This window comes from Rhinoderma darwinii, chromosome 7 (assembly GCF_050947455.1).
Source record: "Rhinoderma darwinii isolate aRhiDar2 chromosome 7, aRhiDar2.hap1, whole genome shotgun sequence".
Lineage (NCBI taxonomy): Eukaryota > Metazoa > Chordata > Amphibia > Anura > Rhinodermatidae > Rhinoderma > Rhinoderma darwinii.
Genome location: NC_134693.1, coordinates 10,912,562 through 10,937,178, shown reverse-complemented (window position 1 = coordinate 10,937,178; position 24,617 = coordinate 10,912,562). Strand labels below are relative to the sequence as shown.

General features: G+C 42.2%; 1 protein-coding gene and 1 long non-coding RNA gene across 17 annotated transcripts in view; one reads left to right on the top strand and one right to left on the bottom strand.

The window, feature by feature from the left end:
* Positions 1 to 24,617, top strand: part of DOCK7 (dedicator of cytokinesis 7) — a 126,673-nt gene that overhangs the window by 73,531 nt on the left and 28,525 nt on the right. For 2 of the 16 annotated variants that reach the window (XM_075832734.1, XM_075832732.1), the window contains exons 22-34: positions 98 to 267; positions 1,650 to 1,742; positions 5,399 to 5,494; positions 6,627 to 6,767; positions 7,030 to 7,143; positions 8,470 to 8,640; positions 11,721 to 11,860; positions 13,871 to 14,040; positions 15,062 to 15,213; positions 15,309 to 15,491; positions 16,249 to 16,384; positions 19,032 to 19,128; positions 21,786 to 21,803. In XM_075832734.1, the coding sequence (XP_075688849.1) occupies positions 98 to 267; positions 1,650 to 1,742; positions 5,399 to 5,494; positions 6,627 to 6,767; positions 7,030 to 7,143; positions 8,470 to 8,640; positions 11,721 to 11,860; positions 13,871 to 14,040; positions 15,062 to 15,213; positions 15,309 to 15,491; positions 16,249 to 16,384; positions 19,032 to 19,128; positions 21,786 to 21,803 (1,681 nt within the window). Of the gene's footprint in view, positions 1 to 97; positions 268 to 1,649; positions 1,743 to 3,820; positions 3,908 to 5,398; positions 5,495 to 6,626; positions 6,768 to 7,029; positions 7,144 to 8,469; positions 8,641 to 11,720; positions 11,861 to 13,870; positions 14,041 to 15,061; positions 15,214 to 15,308; positions 15,492 to 16,248; positions 16,385 to 19,031; positions 19,129 to 21,785; positions 21,804 to 24,617 lie in introns of all 16 variants that reach the window. The other 14 variants (XM_075832746.1, XM_075832744.1, XM_075832740.1 and 11 more) reach the window with 9 other exon arrangements.
* On the bottom strand, positions 6,531 to 24,362 carry LOC142657598 (uncharacterized). The gene is made up of 3 exons (XR_012849956.1): positions 24,284 to 24,362; positions 8,510 to 8,626; positions 6,531 to 7,186 (listed from the first exon to the last, which is right to left on the bottom strand). It is a non-coding gene; the product is annotated as an uncharacterized LOC142657598 (long non-coding RNA).

The window sequence follows — 24,617 nt, the reverse complement described above, 5'->3', positions numbered from 1 at the left end:
TAGAATTTACACTTTTCCTAATACATCAGCTTCTAAAACGGTCAGAGGTAAAGGGACGCGGTGATTTACTTTCTTTATGTTCGAATATTTCCTTCAGGGCCCGGAGGCCTGGGCGGGTCAATGCACTACGCCACAATGGCCAGGACAGCAAACAGACCGGCAAGCCTTAACTTGAACCGCTCCAGAAGCCTTAGCAACAGCAACCCCGATATCTCCGGGACTCCCACGTCACCAGATGATGAAGTCCGATCGATAATCGGTAGCAAGGTAACATAAGCCCCCAGTCCGATGTGTCCACAGGGTCTTTATAGTAGATCAGGAGTGACAGTAAGGACTAAAAACAGCCACTTTAGATCAATATTCTGTGCTGGTTCATTTCTTACTATATCTTTATACCAGTCAGAACCCCCATTTTTCTGATACGGGAGCCCAAATCCCCAGCATAGACATTATAGAGTTAAATGATAAACACCTGTCTGCCTGCAGCCACCACTAGGGGGAGCTTACTGAATACTGTGTATACATTCAACTCAATAGTAAATCATTTTGAAATATAAACTCCCTCTAGTGGTGGCTACAGACATGTCATGTATCTGACTAAGTAGGGAGTTTGGAGCTCTGTGTCAGAAAACTAGAGCTCCCACCACAATAAAGATGTATTAAAAAATTGTGTTGGACTTATTTAAATAAAAAAAATCACTTATTACCCAAAGTCATGTTAGGAAAGCAGGACCAGCTCTCCCAAATTCATGGATATTGTTTCTGGTAAGACTCTATTCACACCTGCGTTATGGTGACCTGCATAAATATTCTCTTACGGCTATTCAAATAATCATTGGCGGCGGAGCCTGCAGGCTATTGTAATCTGTTATCAGCCACTATACGCTGCCAGATGTCGTCGGTGCCGTCACTAACCAGAGATCTCTGATTTTGTGTCGATTAATGATCACCTATACGTGTATTTTATCAATATCTTGGTCTCCACGAGCCCTTCCTGTATCCCTGACCTGTATTTCACATATAAGCAATAGTTGAAGAGTCTGACCCGCGAGATTGTGAAACGTACAGGTTTGTACAAACACCCTTGACCTGAAAGGTTAAAGCCATAGATGAAATGTAGCCAGGACGTTGCGGTATGAACTGGATTTTTGTTTCCGTTTTTTTTTTTTTATAACCCCCAACATCCCCCCCCCATGCGCTCTCATGTTTCATAATAAAACTTCTTCCAAGGGCCAGCAATATTAAGGGGCTAATTATTAAATACCAGACAATATTAACCCAGTCCTGAACTGATTTGATACTTTAATGTCGGTAGAAATTCAAAAATTCTAAATGTAAAACTTTTTTAAAATTGCACTTATGAAAATTTGTGAAAATCACAGGTAATATTTCCAAGTCGCAATCTGATTGGTTGTTTATGTGTAAATAATCCTGTACCTGTGGCGGTTGTTTGTAATCTATTATTTTTATCGCAACATTTTTAAAATTGACGTAAATTGATATTTAATAATTTCTGTATTTTTATTCATTGTTAACAAAACTAATGAATTTTGGTGCTTGCGCAAATTGATGTCCTTTTAATTTGATCGTCTGTATAACCGGTAACACCATCTTTCCTTTCCCGCTTGCCGCCGTTGCCATGCGATCAGGGCTTGGATCGATCCAACTCCTGGGTCAACACAGGGGGTCCCAAGGCTGCCCAGTGGGGGACTGACCCCAGCCCCAGTGCTGACTCAGTGCAGGTGGTGTTTCTGTGGAATGATTTCTTTCTTCTCCAATCTTTCTTGGGGTTTTCTTGCTTGCGTTCATGATAAAGGGTCTTTCGTTGTTGACACCAGGTGTGAAAATTGAATGGCACAAATCACCCTCCAGGATTCCGAAAAGCAACAAGTTGTACAAAAGCGGTCCCATTAAAAAAACGAAAAACATTGGCCTACGTTTGCTAAGCCTGGCGTAATAAGCATCTGGATATCAACAATGTGTTTCAATTCACTGATGGCAAGCAGAGACCTTGAAAAGAATTCCAGTACAAAGTATATACAAACAGCTGAAAGTTGCCGTTAGCTGCTCATTTTCCCCTACTAGATGTAGTATTTTATGAAGCCATGTCCCTCTGTGTAATATATGGCCGGACCCCGGAGCAGCCACTTGTTAGTAGGTCTCCACCCTGGGTCATACAGGGGGGTCTCGAGAGGGGGATTTCCCCTTACAATGTCCATATTCCCTAATATGACAGAGAAGGGATTCCCTTTAAACTTTATTCACATTAAACTGGAAAGACCCTCGTATTTGCAAAATTGCCGATTAAAATTAGATAAATTGACTGATCCTAGAAAGCGACTGCGTCATTAAATACGAAAAAAAAACAGTAACTGTTGCTTTAAATGAATCCGCAAATGGTGACTCCTGCCTCTGCATGTGAGTAACACCCTTGGGAGTCTTTATTCTGGGGATGTTCATTATTCTGGGGATGTTCGTCTTCTGTCCGTCTTTATCTGTGTTGTCATCATCTCCTTCCATGCATGTGATTTTTCATGGTTTTAGTGCATCATGCGCTGTCATGGCTGCCAGTCGGACTAACAAACAAACCAAGATAAGTTACCCCCACCAGAAGCAGTTTCACTCCTGTCCATGGTCTGTATCTGGCATTTGCTTGAATTGGCCTGAGCTGCAATACCAGATGTGGCCACATGGGATTGAGTGGCGCTGTTTCTTGAAATAAAAGCTGATTTTTTTCCTAATCTTGGATGGCCACCCACGATTGTAGTTGGCAGAGGACAGGGACATATTATTAATAGAGGGAGAGCTACGATATTGAGCTACAATATACTGCCCTGTTACATTTTGTGAGCTTTTTTTGTTTTCTGTTTTTTTTTTGGGCCTACGGTTCTTTTGGCCTCGTGTTTAGATAATAAGGGAACATGATAACGACAAAACTGGCGCAAGGGCAAAGTGCTGTAGTTCTAAATAGCAATCAACCTCTCATTATATAGAAACTTTTTGGAAGTTGTAAGCAGCAATCTTATTGGTTGCTATGGTCAATTACTCCTCTGTTCCCTTACAGTTATGTTGATTAATCCCCCCTGGTGAGTCTTGACAAATAATAGTGTACACCACCTTCAGCGTAAGCTGCCCATACACTTACCATAGCTGTCGGCTGAACAATCCCCCCGACTCCCACATACATAAGCGTGCATGGGGAGAGGGGAATGAGCCACTGCCAGACTTCTCTGGGGTCCTCTGCTCAGGATCCTCATCTCTTGGTCAGTGTGGAGAGCGGTTACATAGAGCGTCTCTCTCTCTCTGGAGGACCTGTCCTGTATTACACAGACAACACATTGATATGAATGGACACTGTGTAATACTTAATTTCCCCTGTGGTGGCGCTGCAGGGAAATAGAACACTTACTGCCAGGTTTCCCCACAGATCACAGATGATCGCTGGGATTTCAGTAGGTAGACACTTTGTGATCTGCTTATTGTTAAGGGATCCTTCTAATAAGTAGAAATTGTCCAAAGCGGAGGCCCCCTTTAATACATATATTTAATAATGTAAAGAAAAAAAATTATGCTAAAATTAACTGCTGCACGTTACTTTGCATGTGCTTGAAAATCCCTCAGATTTACTCACTGGGACTAACAGTGCTGAAAATAATCAACCCCTCTTCTTTTTGTCTAATTTTTCACTCCTGGGTTACGGTCTTTTCTTTGGGTGAATAGAATTAATGGTTCCATCTGACGACAACGTCCATAAGACCGAGAATAAATGAGTCAGCAGACAAGTGTAATGTAGTCTCATCCTTCATTCATCTCCACTCAGGCCTCGGACCGGTGTAATCGCATGTCCTCGCACACTGAGACGTCAAGTTTCTTACAAACTTTAACTGGACGGTTGCCAACTAAAAAGGTAGATTTACCAGCGGAACTTCTTCCAGGTCGAGAAGAGCAGCAAAATCCGTATGATCATCCGGTCTGTGAAGACCTCACTACATTCTCTAAGCAATTATACAGTTTTAAAGGGATTGTCCAGTTTGAAGAACCCGTTTCCATGCATCCTATTAGTGAATTCTGAGTTAATAGTGGGGGCTCCTCTGTTCAGGGTCCTCATCTCTTGGACAGAGTGGAGAGCGGTTACATAGAGCGTCTCTCTCTCTCTCTCTCTGGAGGATCTGTCCTGTATTACACAGACAACAGATGGATATGAATGGAGACTGTGTGATACTTCATTTCTCCTGTGGTGGCGCTGCAGGGAAACTGAACACTTACTGCCAGGTTTCCCCACAGATTACAGATGATCGCTGGGATTTCAGTAGGTAGACACTTTGTAATCTGCTTATTTTTAAGAAACCCTTCAAGTAGGGATTGTCCAAAGAAGAGCACCCCTTTAATCAGTTACAAAGTATTTTCACATTACTTGATCCGAGTGATTGGTCATAAAGGAAAACTCCACTCCAACGTTTCACACTAGCAACTTTTCTAAAACCTTTAATTTTGAGTTCCATGATTTAGCATTTGTCTTCAGTCACATCTAAAGCAAAGTTCTGCGGGTTTCCTGTCGCCAGAGAGCATTGTGGGAGCTGAGATGATGAAGTTCAGATGTTTGGTCATGTGACTGACAGCGAGGTGGCGCTCTAAGGGCAATCAACAGAATTTTTATAGCTGCTTTGAAAGTGAATGAGATGAAACAACTCAAAAAGCGCTATAGAAACAATAACAAAGTATTTGCAAAGTTACACAACGTTTTCTCTAGATTTAAGCAAACAGAATTTTTGCTTTGTATGTGACTGGCGTATAGAACTCCTCACAAATGTGAGTACAATTGCAAAGTCCTAGAAGTATAAAATATTAAAGTAGATATTTTCGACAAAGCAATTAAAAATAAAATAAAAAATTCCCTTTTTAGGGTATAGGAAAGCATTAGGGGAGTCCACAACTAGGACGGGTGCCCACTGTATGGGCGCCATGAAATACTTCATTAGGAATGAGCACTTACCTGGAGGTCCCCCCAGCCATACTAGCTGATCACAGAGTGGTCCTAGCAGTAGGAAACCAACCCCCATCCAAAATCTAGTGGAAAGGGTGGACTGGCCCTTTAAATGACACTAATATGTAATGACAGAGAAACATAACAGTAATCAAAAAAGTTATAAATTTGCGGCGGAAGTCACCCTGCCGGTATACGTGTTACCCCGCTGGTTTGTGCGTTGTGTGCCTGTCGCTATGTGAGACATCGAGCTGTCATTGTCTTGCATTGTGCTGTGATGCTCCCAGCATTCAGTTCTGCGTTCTTCGTGGTTTTTTTTTGTCAGTTTTTTTTTCCTGTTCTGTTTTTAGTCTTATTTCAGCTGTTACATTGTTGCAGACACTGTTGTAATTTTGACTCTCTTGTTGCGAGCAGCTTTTCCACGAGGAGCTGGCATTACAGTGGGTGGTGTGCAGCGGAGCCGTGCGGGAAGCCACGTTACAGCAAGCTTGGTTCTTCTTTGAGCTGATGGTGAGTCAACGTATATTTTTAAAGCATGTCAAAACACCACACACACATATACATTGGTTTGGCGATTTGCATTTACAAAAGTGTTATTGTTACGTCAGGTATTGTAAAGTGATGTGATCTGATATGGAAAACACTAACTGCCCCCCTACATTATAGAAGTTCAGCTTAGTGTGTCTGACAACAATCCTGCTGACTGTTTCTAATAACCAGCAGAATAGTGAGTGCAGCTCTGGAGTATAATACAGGAAGTAACTCAGGATCAGTACAGGATAAGTAATGTCATGTATGTACACAGTGACTCCACCAGCAGAATAGTCAGTGCAGCTCTGGAGTTTAATACAGGATGTAACTCAGGATCAGTACAGGATAAGTAATGTAATGTATTTACACAGTGACTCCACCAGCAGCATAGTGAGTGCAGCTCTGGAGTATAATACAGGATATAACTCAGGATCAGTACAGGATAAGTAATGTAATGTATGTACACAGTGACTCCACCAGCAGAATAGTGAGTGCAGCTCTGGAGTATAATACAGTATGTAACTCAGGATCAGTACAGGATAAGTAATGTAATGTATGTACACAGTGACTCCACCAGCAGAATAGTGAGTGCAGCTCTGGAGTATAATACAGGAGGGAACTCAGGATCAGTACAGGATAAGTAATGTAATGTATGTACACCGTGACTCCACCAGCAGAATAGTGAGTGCAGCTCTGGAGTATAATACAGGATATAACTCAGGATCAGTACAGGATAAGTAATGTATGTACACAGTGACTCCACCAGCAGAATAGTGAGTGCAGCTCTGGAGTATAATACAGGATGTAACTCAGGATCAGTACAGGATAAGTAATGTAATGTATGTACACAGTGACTCCACCAGCAGAATAGTGAGTGCAGCTCTGGAGTATAATACCGGCTGTAACTCAGGATCAGTAGAGGATAAATAATGTTTGTACACAGTGACTCATTATATGTAGATTATAACTATACATAGACTATAAATAATTCGTTTGACTTTCATGAAGGGTTTGCTATACTTTTATTGGCTTGTATTGTCTCTGTACCGCATTGTAAACTATCCAGCGTACATTATCATGTTATGAAGATACTTTCTGTGTTCGGCTTCAGGTGAAAAGCATGGTGCATCATCTATACTTTGCCGACAAGCTCGATTCCCCTCGTAAGCACCGATTTCCCGAGCGCTTCATGGATGACATCACTGCTCTTGTCAGCACAATGGCTAATGATATAGTCACAAGGTTCCAGAAGGTAGGATTGACACCAAGCAATGTATACATCTATTTCAGGGTATCCCAATAGTCAGGGGGACATTAGCCCTAGAACTCCCTGGCAACACAACGGATACATTGTTACATTTGTGCATATGTACATTGTGTGGCTCCCCTTTGATAATGGAGGAGGGGTGTCGGGTCAGTATTTGCTGCTACGGTTGAGGGCTTTCTTAATCTCTTTTTTTTTTTTTATATTGATATTGAGATGACTTCTGGGTAATTTTTTCTTTTATTCTCAGGACATAGAAATGGTGGAAAGACTTAACGTCAGCCTGGCGTTCTTCCTGAATGACCTGCTGTCTATCATGGACCGAGGGTTCGTCTTCAGTCTTGTTAAGGCTTATTTCAAGCAGGTAAATCTCTAATTATAAGGGTTTCCTTCTTGTGGAGAATAACCTGAATCAAGAGGACAAGTAAGAATGACACAGTATTCACATTTGTGTTCTGTTCGGGGGGTCAGATAGTTTAGTCGGCAAAAATGGCGCAGCATGCATCGCTATTTTTACCATCAAAATGATTAAAATCTCAATGGAAACAATCATAAGTTAATAGGGTCTGTTGGGCGCTGGTCTGGATCCGACACATCGCTGTGGCTTTCTTTATGAAAGAAAATCATACTGCAAATGTGAACAGAGCCTTACATCAATCTTACTGAATCTATGTACAAGTTGTCTGCATCCTTCAGTATTTCCAGTTACAAAAGTTATACTGCGGCAAAATTCTTCTAGTCTGCCACAATTGAAACAGCTAGAATAAAAAAAAATGTAATCCAGCATGATGGGACCAGAAATTCGCCAGATTATCAAATGTTCTGGATTATCAGATGGTTAAAGAAAAATATACTAGGCATTTTGTTTTTTAAAGGAAGGGAACCTGCAATAACAGAGTCTGCTGCTATTGCTGTGCCAGAATTCATCGGATGCTGTATAAAATGAATGAAACATTTTTTTAAATATACATGCAGGAAAATTCTCTTAATCCAGTATCCGATAATCCGGCACCTATTTCCAGCACAGAGTTGCATGACCAGAATCACAAGACAGAGCGTAGAACATATTAGGTTGCAGAACTAAGTGCCAGCCAAGTCCGACACTTTTACGACCGTTCAATAGTCCAGAATATTTGATAATCTGGCACCTATAATAGATGTCGAATTAAAGGAAATTTGCTATGGCTGTATATTTCGAATCAAGGATTGCTGTAGTTAATAGTAGACATCCAATCAGCATGAAAACACTGTTAAATGGCTTATATTCATCTAAATACTTGTAGGGGGTCAAGGATCTGATCATGGCGTTTTGTTGGCATAAAGCACAGAACGCTTTAGGTTTTTAGAATTAATTTATAATCAAATATTTATCCAATTTCTACGTTTTTAATGTATTTGGTTAAGATTATACATTGAAAAATTAAGAAATTGCGTATTTATATTAGCCACTAGATGTCAGTAAAACGCACCCATTCTATTAGGTAAACTAAATGCTTTACAGCTTGCAGAGAAGAGTTATGATCAGACTGAGGTTTGCAATGACAGAATGACAATTTTGTTGTATTTCTGTGGCTATTGTCTTTAGAATAGAGGATAATTACGCTGTAAGTTGTATTTTTTTTTATACACTATGAATTGTTGTGTTTGTATGTGGACGGTCTGTGTGTGACTTTAGATTGTGATTAACCAGGTGTCATCAAAATTACATATTATACCGAACCCGAGCATACTGGTATCGTTGAGGCTGGATTTCCTTCGTATTATCTGCAGCCACGAGCACTACGTCACTTTAAACCTGCCCTGCAGCCTGCTGACTCCTCCATCCTCTCCTTCACCATCTGTTTCCTCTGCAACATCACAGGTAAGTTATCAAGGCACAAACACTATAACTAATAATCTGAAGAAGTGATCCAATAATTATGTGCAAATATAACATTTCCACGGCTTAAAGTGCATCTTTAAGCACAATTTTACTGTTAACATATAGAATTAATCAGTACAGGTTGGCTAGCTTTGTACATACATTACATTACTTATCCTGTACTGATCCTGAGTTACATCCTGTATTATATTTCCAGAGCTGCACTCACTATTCTGCTGGTGGAGTCACTGTGTACATACATTACATTACTTATCCTGTACTGATCCTGAGTTACATCCTGTATTATATTTCCAGAGCTGCACTCACTATTCTGCTGGTGGAGTCACTGTGTACATACATTACATTACTTATCCTGTACTAATCCTGAGTTACATCCTGTATTATACTCCAGAGCTGCACTCACTATTCTGCTGGTGGAGTCACTGTGTACATACATTACTTATCCTGTACTGATCCTGAATTACATCCTGTATTATACTCCAGAGCTGCACTCACTCTTCTGCTGGTGGAGTCACTGTGTACATACATTACATTACTTATCCTGTACTGATCCTGAGTTACATCCTGTATTATACTCCAGAGCTGCACTCCCTATTCTGCTGGTGGAGTCACTGTGTACATACATTACATTACTTCTCCTGTACTGATCCTGAGTTATATACTGTATTATACTCCAGAGCTGCACTCACTATTCTGCTGGTGGAGTCATTGTGTACTTACATTACATTACTTATCCTGTACTGATCCTGAGTTACATCTTGTATTATACTTCGGAACTTAATTCATACTTCCGCTGGCTTTAGAGCTGAACTATCCCATCATCCCGTACTTGTTCAGTGCCTTGACACAACTTGCTCTGGTGATTTGCATTATGGAAAGTATCATCTTTACACCAGGCACTGTACAGCCATCTGATGTAGGAATAATTAACTTCAGTTTACGTTATTGGAGCTTATCTAAGTTGCTAGGAGTTGTTATTGACTGTTTCCAGTAACAACTGACAACCTTGTTGACTGTTTCCAGTAACAACCAGCAGAATAGTGAGTGCAGCTCTTGAGTATAATAAAGGTTCTAACTGAGGATCTGTACAGGATAAGTAATGTAATGTATGTACACAGTGACTCCACCAGCAGAATAGTGAGTGCATCTGTGGAGTATAATACAGGATGTAACTCAGGATCAGTACTGTATAAGTAATGTAATGTATGTACACAGTGACTCCTTCAGAAGAATAGTGAGTGCAGCTCTGGAGTATAATATAGGCTGTAACTCAGGATCAGTACAGTATAAGTAATGTAATGTATGTACATAGTGAGTGCAGCTCTGGAGTATAGTAAAGTTTCTATCTGACGATCAGTACAGGAGAAGTAATGTCATGTATGTACACAGTGACTCCACCAGCAGAATAGGGAGTGCAGCTCTGGAGTATAATACAGGATGTAACTCAGTATCTGTACAAGATAGATAATGTAATGTATGTACACAGTGACTCCACCAGCAGAATAGTGAGTGCAGCTCTGGAGTATAATACAGGATGTAACTCAGGATCAGTACAGTATAAGTAATGTAATGTATGTACACAGTGACTCCACCAGCAGAATAGTGAGTGCAGCTCTGGAGTATAATACAGGATGTAACTCAGGATCAGTACAGGATAAGTAATTTAATGTATGTACACAGTGACTCCACCAGCAGAATAGTGAGTGTAGCTCTGGAGTATAACACAGGATGTAACTCAGGATCAGTACAGGATAAGTAATGTAATGCATGTACACAGTGACTCCACCAGCAGAATAGTGAGTGCAGCTCTGGAGTATAATACAGGATGTAACTCAGGATCAGTACAGTATAAGTAATGTAATGTATGTACACAGTGACTCCACCAGCAGAATAGTGAGTGCAGCTCTGGAGTATAACACAGGATGTAACTCAGGATCAGTACAGTATAAGTAATGTAATGTATGTACACAGTGACTCCACCAGCAGAATAGTGAGTGCAGCTCTGGAGTATAATACAGGATGTAACTCAGGATCAGTACAGTATAAGTAATGTAATGTATGTACACAGTGACTCCACCAGCAGAATAGTGAGTGCAGCTCTGGAGTATAATACAGGATGTAACTCAGGATCAGTACAGTATAAGTAATGTAATGTATGTACACAGTGACTCCACCAGCAGAATAGTGAGTGCAGCTCTGGAGTATAATACAGGATGTAACTCAGGATCAGTACAGTATAAGTAATGTAATGTATGTACACAGTGACTCCACCAGCAGAATAGTGAGTGCAGCTCTGGAGTATAATACAGGATCTGTACAGGATAAGTAATGTAATGTATGTACACAGTGACTCCACCAGCAGAATAGTGAGTGCAGCTCTGGGGTATAATACAGGATGTAACTCAGGATCAGTACAGGATAAGTAATGTAATGTATGTACACAGTGACTCCACCAGCAGAATAGTGAGTGCAGCTCTGGAGTATAATACAGGATGTAACTCAGGATCAGTATAGGATAAGTAATGTAATGTATGTACACAGTGACTCCACCAGCAGAATAGTGAGTGCAGCTCTGGAGTATAATACAGGATGTAACTCAGGATCAGTATAGGATAAGTAATGTAATGTATGTACACAGTGACTCCACCAGCAGAATAGTGAGTGCAGCTCTGGAGTATAGTAAAGTTTCTATCTGACGATCAGTACAGGAGAAGTAATGTCATGTATTTACAAAAGGACTCAACTTTTTATGCAGATTATTTCTATATATAATCTGTGAAATGGTGTTTAATGGTGGACGTATTCTGCCACTGTATGTTCCTTTCCTTTCAATTTACGGTTTCAGATATTTTTCAAGGGGAAAACAAAAGATTTTTTTAGTACAAAATTGAATAGAAGACTTTTTTGTGTTCTTTGTTTTTTTTCCTTCAGTTGTCATGTGGTCAGTGACTAATGACATGACCTTGTATTATTTGAGGTCGCACTCTATGGTTATGATGCAAGGAGTCATCAGGTGTAATTCCGTATCAATGTGTTTTTGTTTTATCATCTTTTTATAGAGCTCCGGGTTTTCGACCAACGTTCAGGACCAAAAGATTGCAAACATGTTTGATCTGTCCGTGCCGTTCCGCCAGCAGCATTACTTGGCAGGACTGGTGCTGACTGAACTCGCCGTCATCTTGGATCCAGAGGCAGAAGGGTGAGCCGCGGGGGGAGGGGAACACAAAATTTTAGTGCAGTCACAGCATTAGATTGCTTTCATTATCTCTTAATAATGGGACTGATATCAGCAAATTGCTGATCACTTTTGGGCTGCCCGTTCACCTAGTTAATAATTTGCCACGCAGCTTTTGCCCGCTGCCGGCCCCCTCCTGGCAGGTGTACGGGCATCCGTGAGCATGGCGCCATTTCCTGATCCAACAAGCTTGCCGGTTCATTTTGTTAAAGGTGTTTTGTTATTCAAAGGGGTTTTCCATCCCCTTAAAAACACAATCCCTTATATACTGCCTTACCCGCCGCTTCCTGTGATCATATCATATAGTTAGTGGTGGAGGAAACGGCGCCAAATTTAAAGGGTAAATATATGGTTCACATTTTAATCCCTTTTTAAAGTCATTTTTTTAGGATTAAAAAAATCACTTTAATAAAATAAAGCTGTTGTATATCTCCACCGCTCTCTCTACCCCCCCCCCCCCCCCCCCCAGCCCTGTGATCAATACGGGGAGGTAGAATCAGGGCGAGGTGCGTGTTCTAATGTTGCACCCCTTCCATATTGTAACCTATGAGGATGCCTTTTCCTTAAAAATTCCTTTCCGGCGGTAGCCGATTCGGACTTGTGGAAGCTTTAATTGCGGCTATATAGGTTGTCACCCAGCTTTCCCGGAAACAGATAAAATAATACTAAAGAGAATGTTCAGACACTTGACAGAAGAGCGTAAGGCTTTGCTCACATCTGCGTCGGGGTTCCATTCACGGGTTCCATCAGACCTTTTTCGTCAGGGGAACCCATGAACGGAAACCAAACGAAAAACATAGGTTTCCGTTTGCATTACCTTTGATTTCAATGGTAACGCTTCCGTTGCTAATGGTTTCCGTTTGTCTCCGAACCGTAACGTTTCCATTTTTTTGGCGGAATTAATAGTGCAATCGACCACGCTATTGATTCCACGCAAAAAAAAACTGAAACCTTACGGAACGGAGACAAACGGAAACCATTAGCAACGGAAGCGTTACCATTGAAATCAATGGTAATGCAAACGGAAACCTATGTTTTACCCTGACGGATCCCATGAACGGAACCCCGACGCAGATGTCAATGAAGCCTTAGGCTACATGCACACGTGAATACTCACCAAAACCGCAGCAATACGCAGGAAATTCGCAGGTAAAAAACGGCATTTTTCGCTGCGTTTTTTACGTTTTGATGCCTTTTTTGGCGCGTTTTCATGCTGCGGATTTTGGTGTGATTTTACTCCGCACTAGGCATATACAATTCGCAAGCGGAAACGGAAGGTATATTGACATGCTGTAGATTTTAGTATCTGCACCGTAGGTCAATGCACGTGCAGAAAAATACTGCAGCGTGGAAGTGGAATCTCCGTGTCTATGCTGGTTCTGTACTACGCTGTGGTTTTGCCACGCACAAAAAAAAAGCACGTAATACGCATAGTGTGCATTGACCCCAAGTCTAAGGACTCAGGCACACGACCATAGTGGTGTGCACGGCTGTGATTTGCGGCTCGGACAGCCGCAGAGTGTCACCCGCGGGCCGCCCGCAAATCGCGGTCCGTTCACATGGCATTCATTTCTATGAGCCTGGACCGCAAAATATGTGCGTAATAAGACACGTCCTATCTTTATTCGGTCCAGGCTCCCGGGCGATGAACGGACCGTGGAAAGCACGGTCGTGTGCATGGGCCCATAGAAATGAATGGGACCGCAATTCACCCGCATGGGGTCTTAGCGGTAATGGGTCCGTCAAGCTTTCTAGTAAGTTAATCCCCCCCCATTTTAATTCTTGTTCTGGCATTGTACAGACGGTTAAAGGGACAATGTTATAGCTGGAAGTGGCCGACTCCGTGTCCTCGTCTTTACATTTTCAGGTTAACTTAGTACATGGCGTTATATAAATATTCTGCGGTGTTTAGTTAGACAGCGGTGTTTGCTCTGCGACTGATAACTAACCGCGATTACAAAACTCCTCTCTCAGGTTATTTGGATTGCATAAGAAGGTGATCAATATGGTACACAACTTGCTATCTACTCACGACTCTGATCCTCGCTATGCTGATCCCGAGGTAAAAGCCCGAGTGGCCATGCTTTACCTTCCTCTGATTGGCATCGTCATGGAGACTGTCCCCCAGCTGTACGACTTTACAGGTAACGTGCGAGGTCATTGACACAAACATGTTCCGAGATTCCTAAAACAACAGTCACCTGATGGGACAAGAAAATGATTACGGCGCCCGCTTCAAAAAACCGCATCCGTAGTGCCTTAACCGCCTCAAAAGACCACGTCCATAGTCCCTTAACCGCAGCAAAAAAGTGGAGATGGAGGCAGCAGTCCTTGCGAATGGTCCTTTATTTTAACCTTTGCAATGTTTCCGCTCAAGTAGAGACTTTCCTGTTTAGGAATTGGCCTATTGCGTATTTTTTGCCTGTTTACGTCCAAAAGTCTGTAAATCAGTGCTGCGGCCCCTTCATTCTCAGGATTGGTGGGGATCCTATGGATATGTCATCACTTTTTAAGATAGAAATAACCCTTCAAATTATAAAATTCAGTCTACCTGTAGCCACCACTAGGGGGAGCTCACTGCATACAGATTTATTATTGAGTGTAATGAGTACTGTATAAATCTGTATGCAGTGAGCTCCCCCTAGTGGTGACTGAAAGCAGATAGAATCTGATCATTTTATCTCTATGGCTGTGTGTAGGGGAGCAGGGGGGGTTTGCAGATCTTTATTAGAAAATCAGACCTACAAACCCTATAAGTATATATTATCAAATTAGTCCGCACAAAGTCTTGAACCGAAAAATAAAACTATTTTCATAGTCGGAGGTAATGATTGAACGTTGCACGTATAGCACCGACATACTCCACAGTACTGTACAGGGATTTCCGACATTCACATCAGTCCCTGTCCCCTATGAGGCTCACCATCTAATTTCTCCTGAGTCTCCGTGCCGCCCATTCAATCCCAGCATTGATTTGCCCTTCTGTGAATTACCCGCACCTGTATAAGACCCGCATTAGAGCCATATTCACTATTCAGTGCATGTAACCGATTAGTTTTTTGCACTGTTTGGACATTAAAGCAAAAATAAAATAAAAGCCGCCCCCCGCAAGAATGTATAGCTGCTTGCTGGATGTGAATATAAATTACATTTCCATCTACACAGAAACCCACAACCAGAGAGGGAGACCATGCATGGCTGGAGAGGATCACGAAGGCGATGGTGGCAGCATGATCAGTCAGACTGTCGCCATGGCGATCGCTGGGACGTCCGTTCCGCAGCTAACAAGACCCAGCAGCTTTTTAATGACCTCACAAGTAAGCGGTTATTGTATTGCGATTATTGTCCGGTATGCCGCCGCAGCGGAGGTGGTTGTTTTTGGATGAATTTATATATATTTTTTTCTTTACAGCCTTCTCGGCAGCATTCGACATTCTCGGCAGAATCCAGCCGCAGCCTTTTAATTTGCCTCCTCTGGGTGCTGAGGAACGCGGATGAGATTGTGCTGCAGAAATGGTTCACTGATCTGTCCATCCTGCAGTTGAATCGCCTGCTTGACCTGCTCTATCTCTGCGTCTCCTGCTTTGAGTACAAGGTAGGTCATTAAATGCTCCTACGACCACGTACAAGATCTCTGTACAGGGGGGCACTGTCAGGAGTAACGGCAGAGTGGGGGATGGGGGGGGTGACAACTACTGTGCACAGAGCTATCGTCACAACATGTCCCTGCAAGGCCTTAAAGGGTTGTCCACGACCGGACAACTGATGACCTATCTACAGCACGGCCGCTATGCAATGTACGGAGCCAACTGCTTTCAGCATCGTACATTGCATACTGTGCAATACCATCCGGTGCCGGCGACGCTGATCGGTGCGGGGTCCGGATGTCGGACCCACACCGATCATATACTGATGACCTATTTGGTGGATAGGTCTTCAGTTGTCCAGTCGTGGAAAACCCCTTTAAACAGGATTGGGAGTTGTTCTACACTTAAATTAGGGGAAGCTTGGATGCTCTGCGCATTGGTCCTCCATGGTCCTTGTACACTTTAAAGGGGTTGTCCGAATTTAGGACAAAACCTGAAAATAATGCAGACCTGTGGTGAGCGGCGGTGCAATTTCTAGGCAGAATGTTGGTGGTAAATATTATTTTCTTGTTTGTCTTTTGTTTGTTTTTTTATATACAGGTCTGGCTTATGTTGGGGTTTTGCCCAAATCTTGGACTACCCCTTTAAATTTTTACAAGCAAACAGTGTGACAGATTGAGATGCCAGTTCTGGGTTCCTCAGATCTAATCTATGTATCACACACGAGCAGAATTTGTCTTAACCTCTCAATTTTTTTTATATCAGGGCAAGAAAGCTTTTGAACGCATGAACAGCTTGACCTTCAAAAAATCGAAAGACATGAGAGCCAAGCTGGAGGAGGCCATCCTGGGCAGCATCGGGGCCAGACAGGAGATGGTCAGAAGAAGCCGAGGTCAGCTTGGTAGGTCTGTCCAGACCAACTCTGCCAAGGTTTATGTGGGTCGACGCTATATAACGTCATCTCAATCCAGGGGGGGGGGGGATTACTTAGCAGCTACTTCTCAGAATCTACTGGGACAGTTGCTCGAATAGACATTCCCTAATATAATTATTAGCGTTGGTCTGTAAGCAGAGGGAGCAGTGCAAGAAGTAAAGCAGCCGGGAGCCTATCATTCAGTTTCCAGCTGGTGTACTATTCTATATGTTCGGCGTATGAGTCGGTTGATTTTTTTTTTAACGTGCACTGCAAACACAGTGTGAATAGCGGCAAAGAGTAGCAGCCAAATTTGGTTTTTATTGCTTTTATCACTTAGTAACTAACTGTTTTTCCCATGAATTAACTTAGGAGGGGTTAATGGGTAGTGAGCTGCCTTTGCTGATTTACCTGCTGGTAAAAGCTGCACCTAGGACAGAATAAGGGTCAGTTCACACGTTGCGTAAATACTGTGGTTTCTCCGCAACGGAATCTGTTGCGGAAAATCCACAGCAAATACAGTAGCAGCAAAGTGGATGAGATACAACAAACATTACTGCGTAAATACTGACCGGAAAAAACGCTCAGAAATTGAACCGCGGTGCGGAATTTTATTCTGCAGCAGTTCAATTGTATTTGCGTAAACTCTTATTTGTTGCGGGATTTCCCCATTGAATTCAATGAGGAGGTAAATCCCGCAACAAATAGCAGTTGTTGCGTTTTTTGCGGCAGGTTTGCAGCGATTCCGTCGCAAAAAACGCAACTCAGAAAAAAAAAAATCTTATACTTACCCTGAAGTCTGTGTTCCTCCCTCCAGCGTGGCCTCATGGGATGACGTTTCATCCCATGTGAGCGCTGTAGCCAATCACAGGCTGTAGCGGCGGTCACATGGGATGAAACATCAACCCAGGAGGCCGGCCTGGATGACGTCGGTGCTGCAGTTTTCCGCAGTGGACATTCCGGCCGAAAAACTGCACCACAGTTTGGTGCGCTTTTTCGCCCAGGAATTCCCCTCGGTGCACAGGGCAGATACGTGGCGTGCTTTTACGCAGTGTATCCGCCCCATGTCAGCCTTAATGGTATATTCACATTCTGCAGATTTTTTGCAGAAATTTCATCCTAATGCGGCTTACAGAAATTCATGCACTTGCTGCAGAAACTTCCCTATTCAGACATATGAAGTGGCTATTTCAGTGGCAGAAGTTTTGGCATCGAACCTTTGGTGCAACCTGTTGGTTCATGTTGCGAAGTCGAGAAGTAAATAGCTGCCGGTTTCATTCATGGACATCTCATTTGCAGCAGCTCTATGTCTAGAGAAACTCCACCATTGGAAAACTCTTACTATATAACCAACAAATTAAAAATAAATTCACTCGTGGAAAACATATCTGTCATTACCTGGAAACAGTCAACAAGCTGCTCTTGACGCAGCTATGGTTCACAACCTGTGTTTCTGTTTAGTACTGAGTGCACGAGGGAGTCCTGTTCTGCTAAATGTGTCGGTCTGATGCAGATGTTCACATGTCAAAGAGCCGAGCCGTCCTGGGTACTCACAGCAATTGTCATTAGAATGAAATGAAAGACTTAAAGGGGTATGCCGGTTACAAAAAGTGACCCCCTATATGTAGAATAAGGGGTAACTTGCTGATCGGTGGGTGTCCGACAGCTCGGACCCCCACCGTATCGAGAACGGAGAGCCCGAAGTTGCCCGAACCCCAGGTTTGAACCGAGAGGCAGGTCGCTCATGCGCACTGCCGCTCCATTCATTCTCTATGTGAGCGCCGGAGATAGGCGAGTGCAGTGTTCGGCTTTTTCCAGCGCTACATAGAGGATGAATGGAGCCGCAGGGCGCATGAGCGACCTGCTCATTTCAAACTTGGGGTTCGGGCAACTTCGTGCTCCCTGTTCCTGTAAACGGTGGGCGTCTGAGCTGTCGGACACCCACCGATCAGCAAGTTACACCTTACCCTACGGATAGGGGGTAAATTGTAACCGGAATACCCCTTTAATAAGCTCTATCAACGGCAGATTGTTGATGGTTTCCAGAACCCACCGTTTTTTTTCTATACTGCAAAGAGTAAAAATTGATTCATTCTGCAAACAAAATATGAAGATCGTAACATCAGCTCTAGATTTTACCTTGCCAGGTGGAGCTTTAAAGGTGTTTCTTCATTTTAAGGAGCTGCTTTAGTCCCAATTAATTTGATCATATGGTAAAGACCTTCTAATAAGGAATAGTTTGCAAACAGTGTTTTTCTATTCTGATGTCACTCCCATCATACCCCAGCTTTTCATATTCTCTGCATCATAAGAGGGGCTTTCTCTTGTGCTCAATGGCGCCCCCTATCAATCCTCTAAGTACTTATGTCAATGATACAGAATATCTGCTGTTCCTCATGTAGTTACTCATAAGTTACTCTAAGTTACATAAGTTACTCTACTCAGAAGTAGAATTCTAGAAGATTTTCTAAGAGTCGTAAAAAACATGTTGCAGATTGTGACGTTTTTTTTTTCCCTGCTGCGCCATTGATTTAGCGTGCAGCACAGACGTAACTCACCGGCCGTGCGGATTTATTACATGTCATGTTGTGCTCTCCACCTTAAAAAGCTGAGTAAGCTCCATTTTTCTTGGCAGAGAGGAGCCCGTCTGGAAGTGCTTTTGGCAGTCAGGAAAACCTGCGTTGGAGGAAGGAGATGACTCACTGGAGGCAAAATACCGATAAGATGGACAAGTACGAAACCGGCTCACTCATAATATTTGACTTGTCATGTTGCTTTAACTTTTTACTGGTTATGGATTAAAAGGCTATTCCCATCGAGGGACTAAAAAGAAAGTTTAAGAAAAAGTTACATAAAGTTTGTAGAAAAATAAAATCATAAGAAAAAAAAAGTAAAAAAACAACAACAACATAATGTTTTATAGTGGGAAATTTTATATTTTTTTAAAAATCACAAAACTACGCAATTGGTATCACCACATCCATAACGACCCACTATGAAAATAAAATGCTATTTATACCGCACGGGGAACGCCGTAGAAAAAAGGCTAAAAAAAAATATAGCAGAATTGCAGGTTTTTATTAGGCATCTCGTCTCCCAAAAAAAGTAATAGTAAACGGAGGGCGGGAACCTGCACAGGATAGAAAAAGTAGCCACTAATAGGCCTCATTTAAAAATCTTCCACTACCTCCAATGTTTCTCGTCTCCCAAAAAAACAATACGTTTAAAAAAAGTCCTGTCTACCCCAAAATGGTAGCAATGGAAAAGTTATGGCTCTCAGAATGTGTCAAAACGAAAAAATTCTTACAAAAAAAGCTTTTATTGTGCAATAGTATTAAAACATTAAAAAAAATGGTATAAATGTAGCAACGCCGTGACCTTGAAAACCGGCAGAATGAAGTTAACGTGTCATTTATATCGCAGGGAACTCCATAAAAACAATGGACGAATTTTTTTTTTAAATTCCATTACACCCCCCCCCCCCCCCCCCGCAAGGAAAGAATAGAGTCTTTAAAAAAAATAAAACTTATTCTGCAACAAATATGTCCTTATATGGCTATGTCAACGGAAAATAAAAAAGTTATGGCTTTTAGATTGCCGCATTCTTAAGGGGTTAAATTATTAGAAATTAAAGTGTAGCTAAACGTTTGACAAACTTCTGACATGCCATAGTGACTGGTCAGAAGTTAGGATTGGTGGGGGTCCGAGCACTGAGACCCCCACCAATCGCTAGAACGAAGCAGCTGAAGCGTTCGTGTGAGCGCTCGGCCGCTTCGTGTCTGTTCGGCTTTTTCCGGAAAGTCGATGTATCGGTGCACCGGCTCATAGACTTTCTATTGAGTCCGTACACCGATACATTTATTTCTGGAAAAAGCCGAACAGACACGAAGCGGCCGAGCGCTCACAAGAGTTATTGGTGGGGGTCTCAGTGCTCGGACCCCCACCAATCCAAACTTCTGACCTGTCACTATGACAAGTCAGAAGTTTATTGGACGTTTAGTTACACTTTAAATTATCCACCATTACAATATAAATGATACTATATAGCACAGTAGTTCCCAACCAGGATTCTGCGGAAGACATAAGCAAGAGTTGTCACATTTACATAGGTAATCTTATCCTGCTAAGGAGATACTTTAGTAATGCAGTCTGGACCAAAAGGTAATGCTAGTTGAGAAGGGATGTTTTACCCTCCCCCACCGATATTGAAGGTTTGGTTTAGGGTTTCCAATGAGACCTCATCACCAGAAAGTTTTCTGTTTCTATATTTTTTTTATTCTGTTTATAATGTATCCATGCAACAACAAAAAAATTACTGAAATATTCCAGTTTTCACATGTGCTGACATCTAGTGGCCAAACGGACTGAATTGCAGATTAGTTCCAAAAATAGCATCTCGTTTTATGGTCTGCTGTAAAATGGAATGTTTTTACTTCATTATCACTTGTAGTCATAAGATCAGTGACGGCATGAAAGGCCCATGACACTGAGGAGGGCTGATGATGTCAAAGAGGAAGGGGTGGAGTTATCTGGGAAGGGCTGATGATATCACTGCCCACCTCATGTTATCTCATCTGTAAAGCATCCCTCACCTTCTGTGAAAAGGGGGGGCAGTTCATTAAAGGGGTTGTCCACTACCGGACAACTGATGACCTATCCACCAGATGGGTCATCAGTATATGATCTGTGGTGGTACGACACCCGGACCCCGCACCGATCTGCCTCCGGGCTCTGGACGTCCATGGCGAAAGCAGATTGCTCCGGTCACGGAATAGCGGCCAAGCGGCAAAACTGCAACTCTGCTCCTATTCAAGTGAATACACGGCCGCTATGCATTGTAAGAAGCCATCTGCTTCCGGCTCCGAGCTCTGCATAAACTACATAGAATCCGGCAGCCGAAGCAGCTGATCGGTTCGGGGTCCGGTTGTCAGACCCACCCCCCTGATCGTATACTGATGACCTATCCGGTGGATAGGGCATTAGTTGTCTGGTAGTGGACAACCCCTTTAAGGATTTTTTTCAGAAAGTAAAGTATAATGCAATGCAAATTAATGGGGTTGTATGAGATTAGAAGGAATGCCAGTCCCTAGTAACTTTTTATTTGCACACTATGGAATAGGTTTCGAAATGTAGTAAGGTTCTTTTAAACTATAGGGTCCCCACTAAGCATCATTTAGCGGCAGTCAAGCTGGGAGAGGTTTGCATTATTTCCCATAAGACGCTCTTCCCATAAGATAATTAGGCCACATTGGGTATAATGGGTTTAAAAAAAAATAGATTTTTTTTTCAAAACCCAGACCCATTCTGGTGGGTCTTCACCTCTCGGTCTTCCCTTAGCCCATCCTAATGACTGCTTTTGGTTGTCTTTCCACATGCGCTGTGTATTTAGAAGCCACAAACCCTCCAGGTACAGTTTCTGTAGTGTGTTTCCCTTCTCCATAACAATCTGCATTTTATGAATTCCCTTCCGTGTTGTTATAACCTGTAGCCTGAGATCTGCTGTTACCTGTGTGTGAGTGTAATCGTCATTTATTATGTTTCCTGTATGATTTACATGGCAATGAATTGTGTCGTTACTACAGGTGGTAACTACAGCTTATCTGTAGGGGAAACTGGTTACATATATCCAACCTTAAAACAAATTTACAGTTTACTTATCCTGTACTGATCCTGAGTTACATCCTGTATTATACTCAAGAGCTGCACTCACTATTCTGCTGGTGGAGTCACTGTGTACATACATTACATTACTTATCCTGTACTGATCCTGAGTTATATCCTGTATTATACTCCAGAGCTGTACTCACTATTCTGCTGGTGGAGTCACTGTGTACATACATTACTTATCCTGTACTGATCCTGAGTTACATCCTGTATTATACTCAAGAGCTGCACTCACTATTCTGCTGGTGGAGTCACTGTGCGCATACATTACATTACTTATCCTGTACTGATCCTGAGTTGCATCCTGAATTATACTCCAGAGCTGTACTCACTATTCTGCTGGTGGAGTCACTGTGTACATACATTACATTACTTATCCTGTACTGATCCTGAGTTACATCCTGTATTATACTCCCGAGCTGTACTCACTATTCTGCTGGTGGAGTCACTGTGTACATACATTACATTACTTATCCTGTACTGATCCTGAGTTACATCCTGTATTATACTCCAGAGCTGCACTCACTATTCTGCTGGTGGAGTCACTGTGTACATATATTACATTACTTATCCTGTACTGATCCTGAGTTATATCCTGAATTATACTCCAGAGCTGCACTCACTATTCTGCTGGTGGAGTCACTGTGTACATACATTACATTACTTATCCTGTACTGATCCTGAGTTACATCCTGTATTATACTCCAGAGCTGCACTCACTATTCTGCTGGTGGAGTCACTGTGTACATACATTACTTATCCTGTACTGATCCTGAGTTACATCCTGTATTATACTCCAGAGCTGCACTCACTATTCTGCTGGTGGAGTCACTGTGTACGTACATTACATTACTTATCCTGTACTGATCCGGAGTTGCATCCTGTATTATACTCCAGAGCTGCACTCACTATTCTGTTGGTGGAGTCACTGTGTACATACATTACATTATTATCCTGTACTGATCCTGAGTTACAGCCTGTATTATACTCCAGAGCTGCACTCACTATTCTGCTGGTGGAGTCACTGTGTACATACATTACATTACTTATCCTGTACTGATCCGGAGTTACATCCTGTATTATACTCCAGAGCTGCACTCACTATTCTGCTGGTGGAGTCACTGTGTACATACATTACATTATTATCCTGTACTGATCCTGAGTTACAGCCTGTATTATACTCCAGAGCTGCACTCACTATTCTGCTGGTGGAGTCACTGTGTACATACATTACATTATTATCCTGTACTGATCCTGAGTTACAGCCTGTATTATACTCCAGAGCTGCACTCACTATTCTGCTGGTGGAGTCACTGTGTACATACATTACATTACTTATCCTGTACTGATCCTGAGTTACATCCTGTATTACACTCCAGAGCTGCACTCACTATTCTGCTGGTGCAGTCACTGTGTACATTCATTACATTACTTATCCTGTACTGATCCGGAGTTACATCCTGTATTATACTCCAGAGCTGCATTTCCATTTCTGCATGCTTTAGAGATGTGGTTTCCCAGCATTCCCTGCTTGTTCAGTATCTGCACAGAGTTTGCTCTGGTGATTTGAATTTGAGGAAATGTTGTTTTTACACCAGGCACTGTATAGTTATCTGATATAGGGAAAACTAACAGCCCCCCTGCACTACAGGATCTCGGCTAAGCTGTTAGGGGCGTTAGACGATAACCTTGTTGACTGTTTCCAAGAACATTTAACATAATTGTGAGTGTAGATTACTGGGAATTTGACGTGATGATGAATGGTCTGTGACATGGACTGTGCATACTAACTGTGTATGCATGTTCGACGTTACGTGGACTACGACATTTCCCGTTTTCCTTCTCTTGTTCATCTTTTTGAGTTTCCATCATATTATAGAGTCTCTGTCACCACATTATAAGTGGCCTCTCTTGTACATGATGTGATCGGCGCTGAATGTAGATTACAGCAGTGTTTTTTATTTAGAAAAATTATCATTTTTGACGGAGTTATGACTTATTTTAGCTTTATGCTAATGAGTTTCTTAATAACCAACTGGGCGTGTTTTACTTTTTGACCAAGTGGGCGTTGTGGAGAGAAGTGAGCTCTGATTGGTTGCTATGGGGAACTAGAGAAGTTTTATAAATGTTCCCCCTACTAGAGTCTATAACCATTGGTGGTATTTCTAGGGCCTATAGAAACTGTAAAAACGCCCCACATTTTAATAACCACCTAAAAATCACCTCAATTTTACAGGCAGAACCATCGTCAGATTTTTCTGCCTCCAATTTCCTCTGTGTGAACTAGGCCTCGCAGAAAAACTGGCCTTGTTTCCCATAGCAACCAATCAGAGCTCTGCTTTCATTTCTTGAGCTGCTCTGGTAAAATAAAAGCTGAGCTCTGATTGGTTGCTATGGGCAACAAGGCCAGTTTTTCTGTTAGACAGTTTTGATAACTGAGGCCTATTAAATCTAACATCCATTAAATGCGCGTCTTTCATTACGGTCTTAGGCTCAGGTCACATCTCGTTTTTAATGTACGTCTGACGTGCACGTTTTGAAAATGAAATAAAGCGTG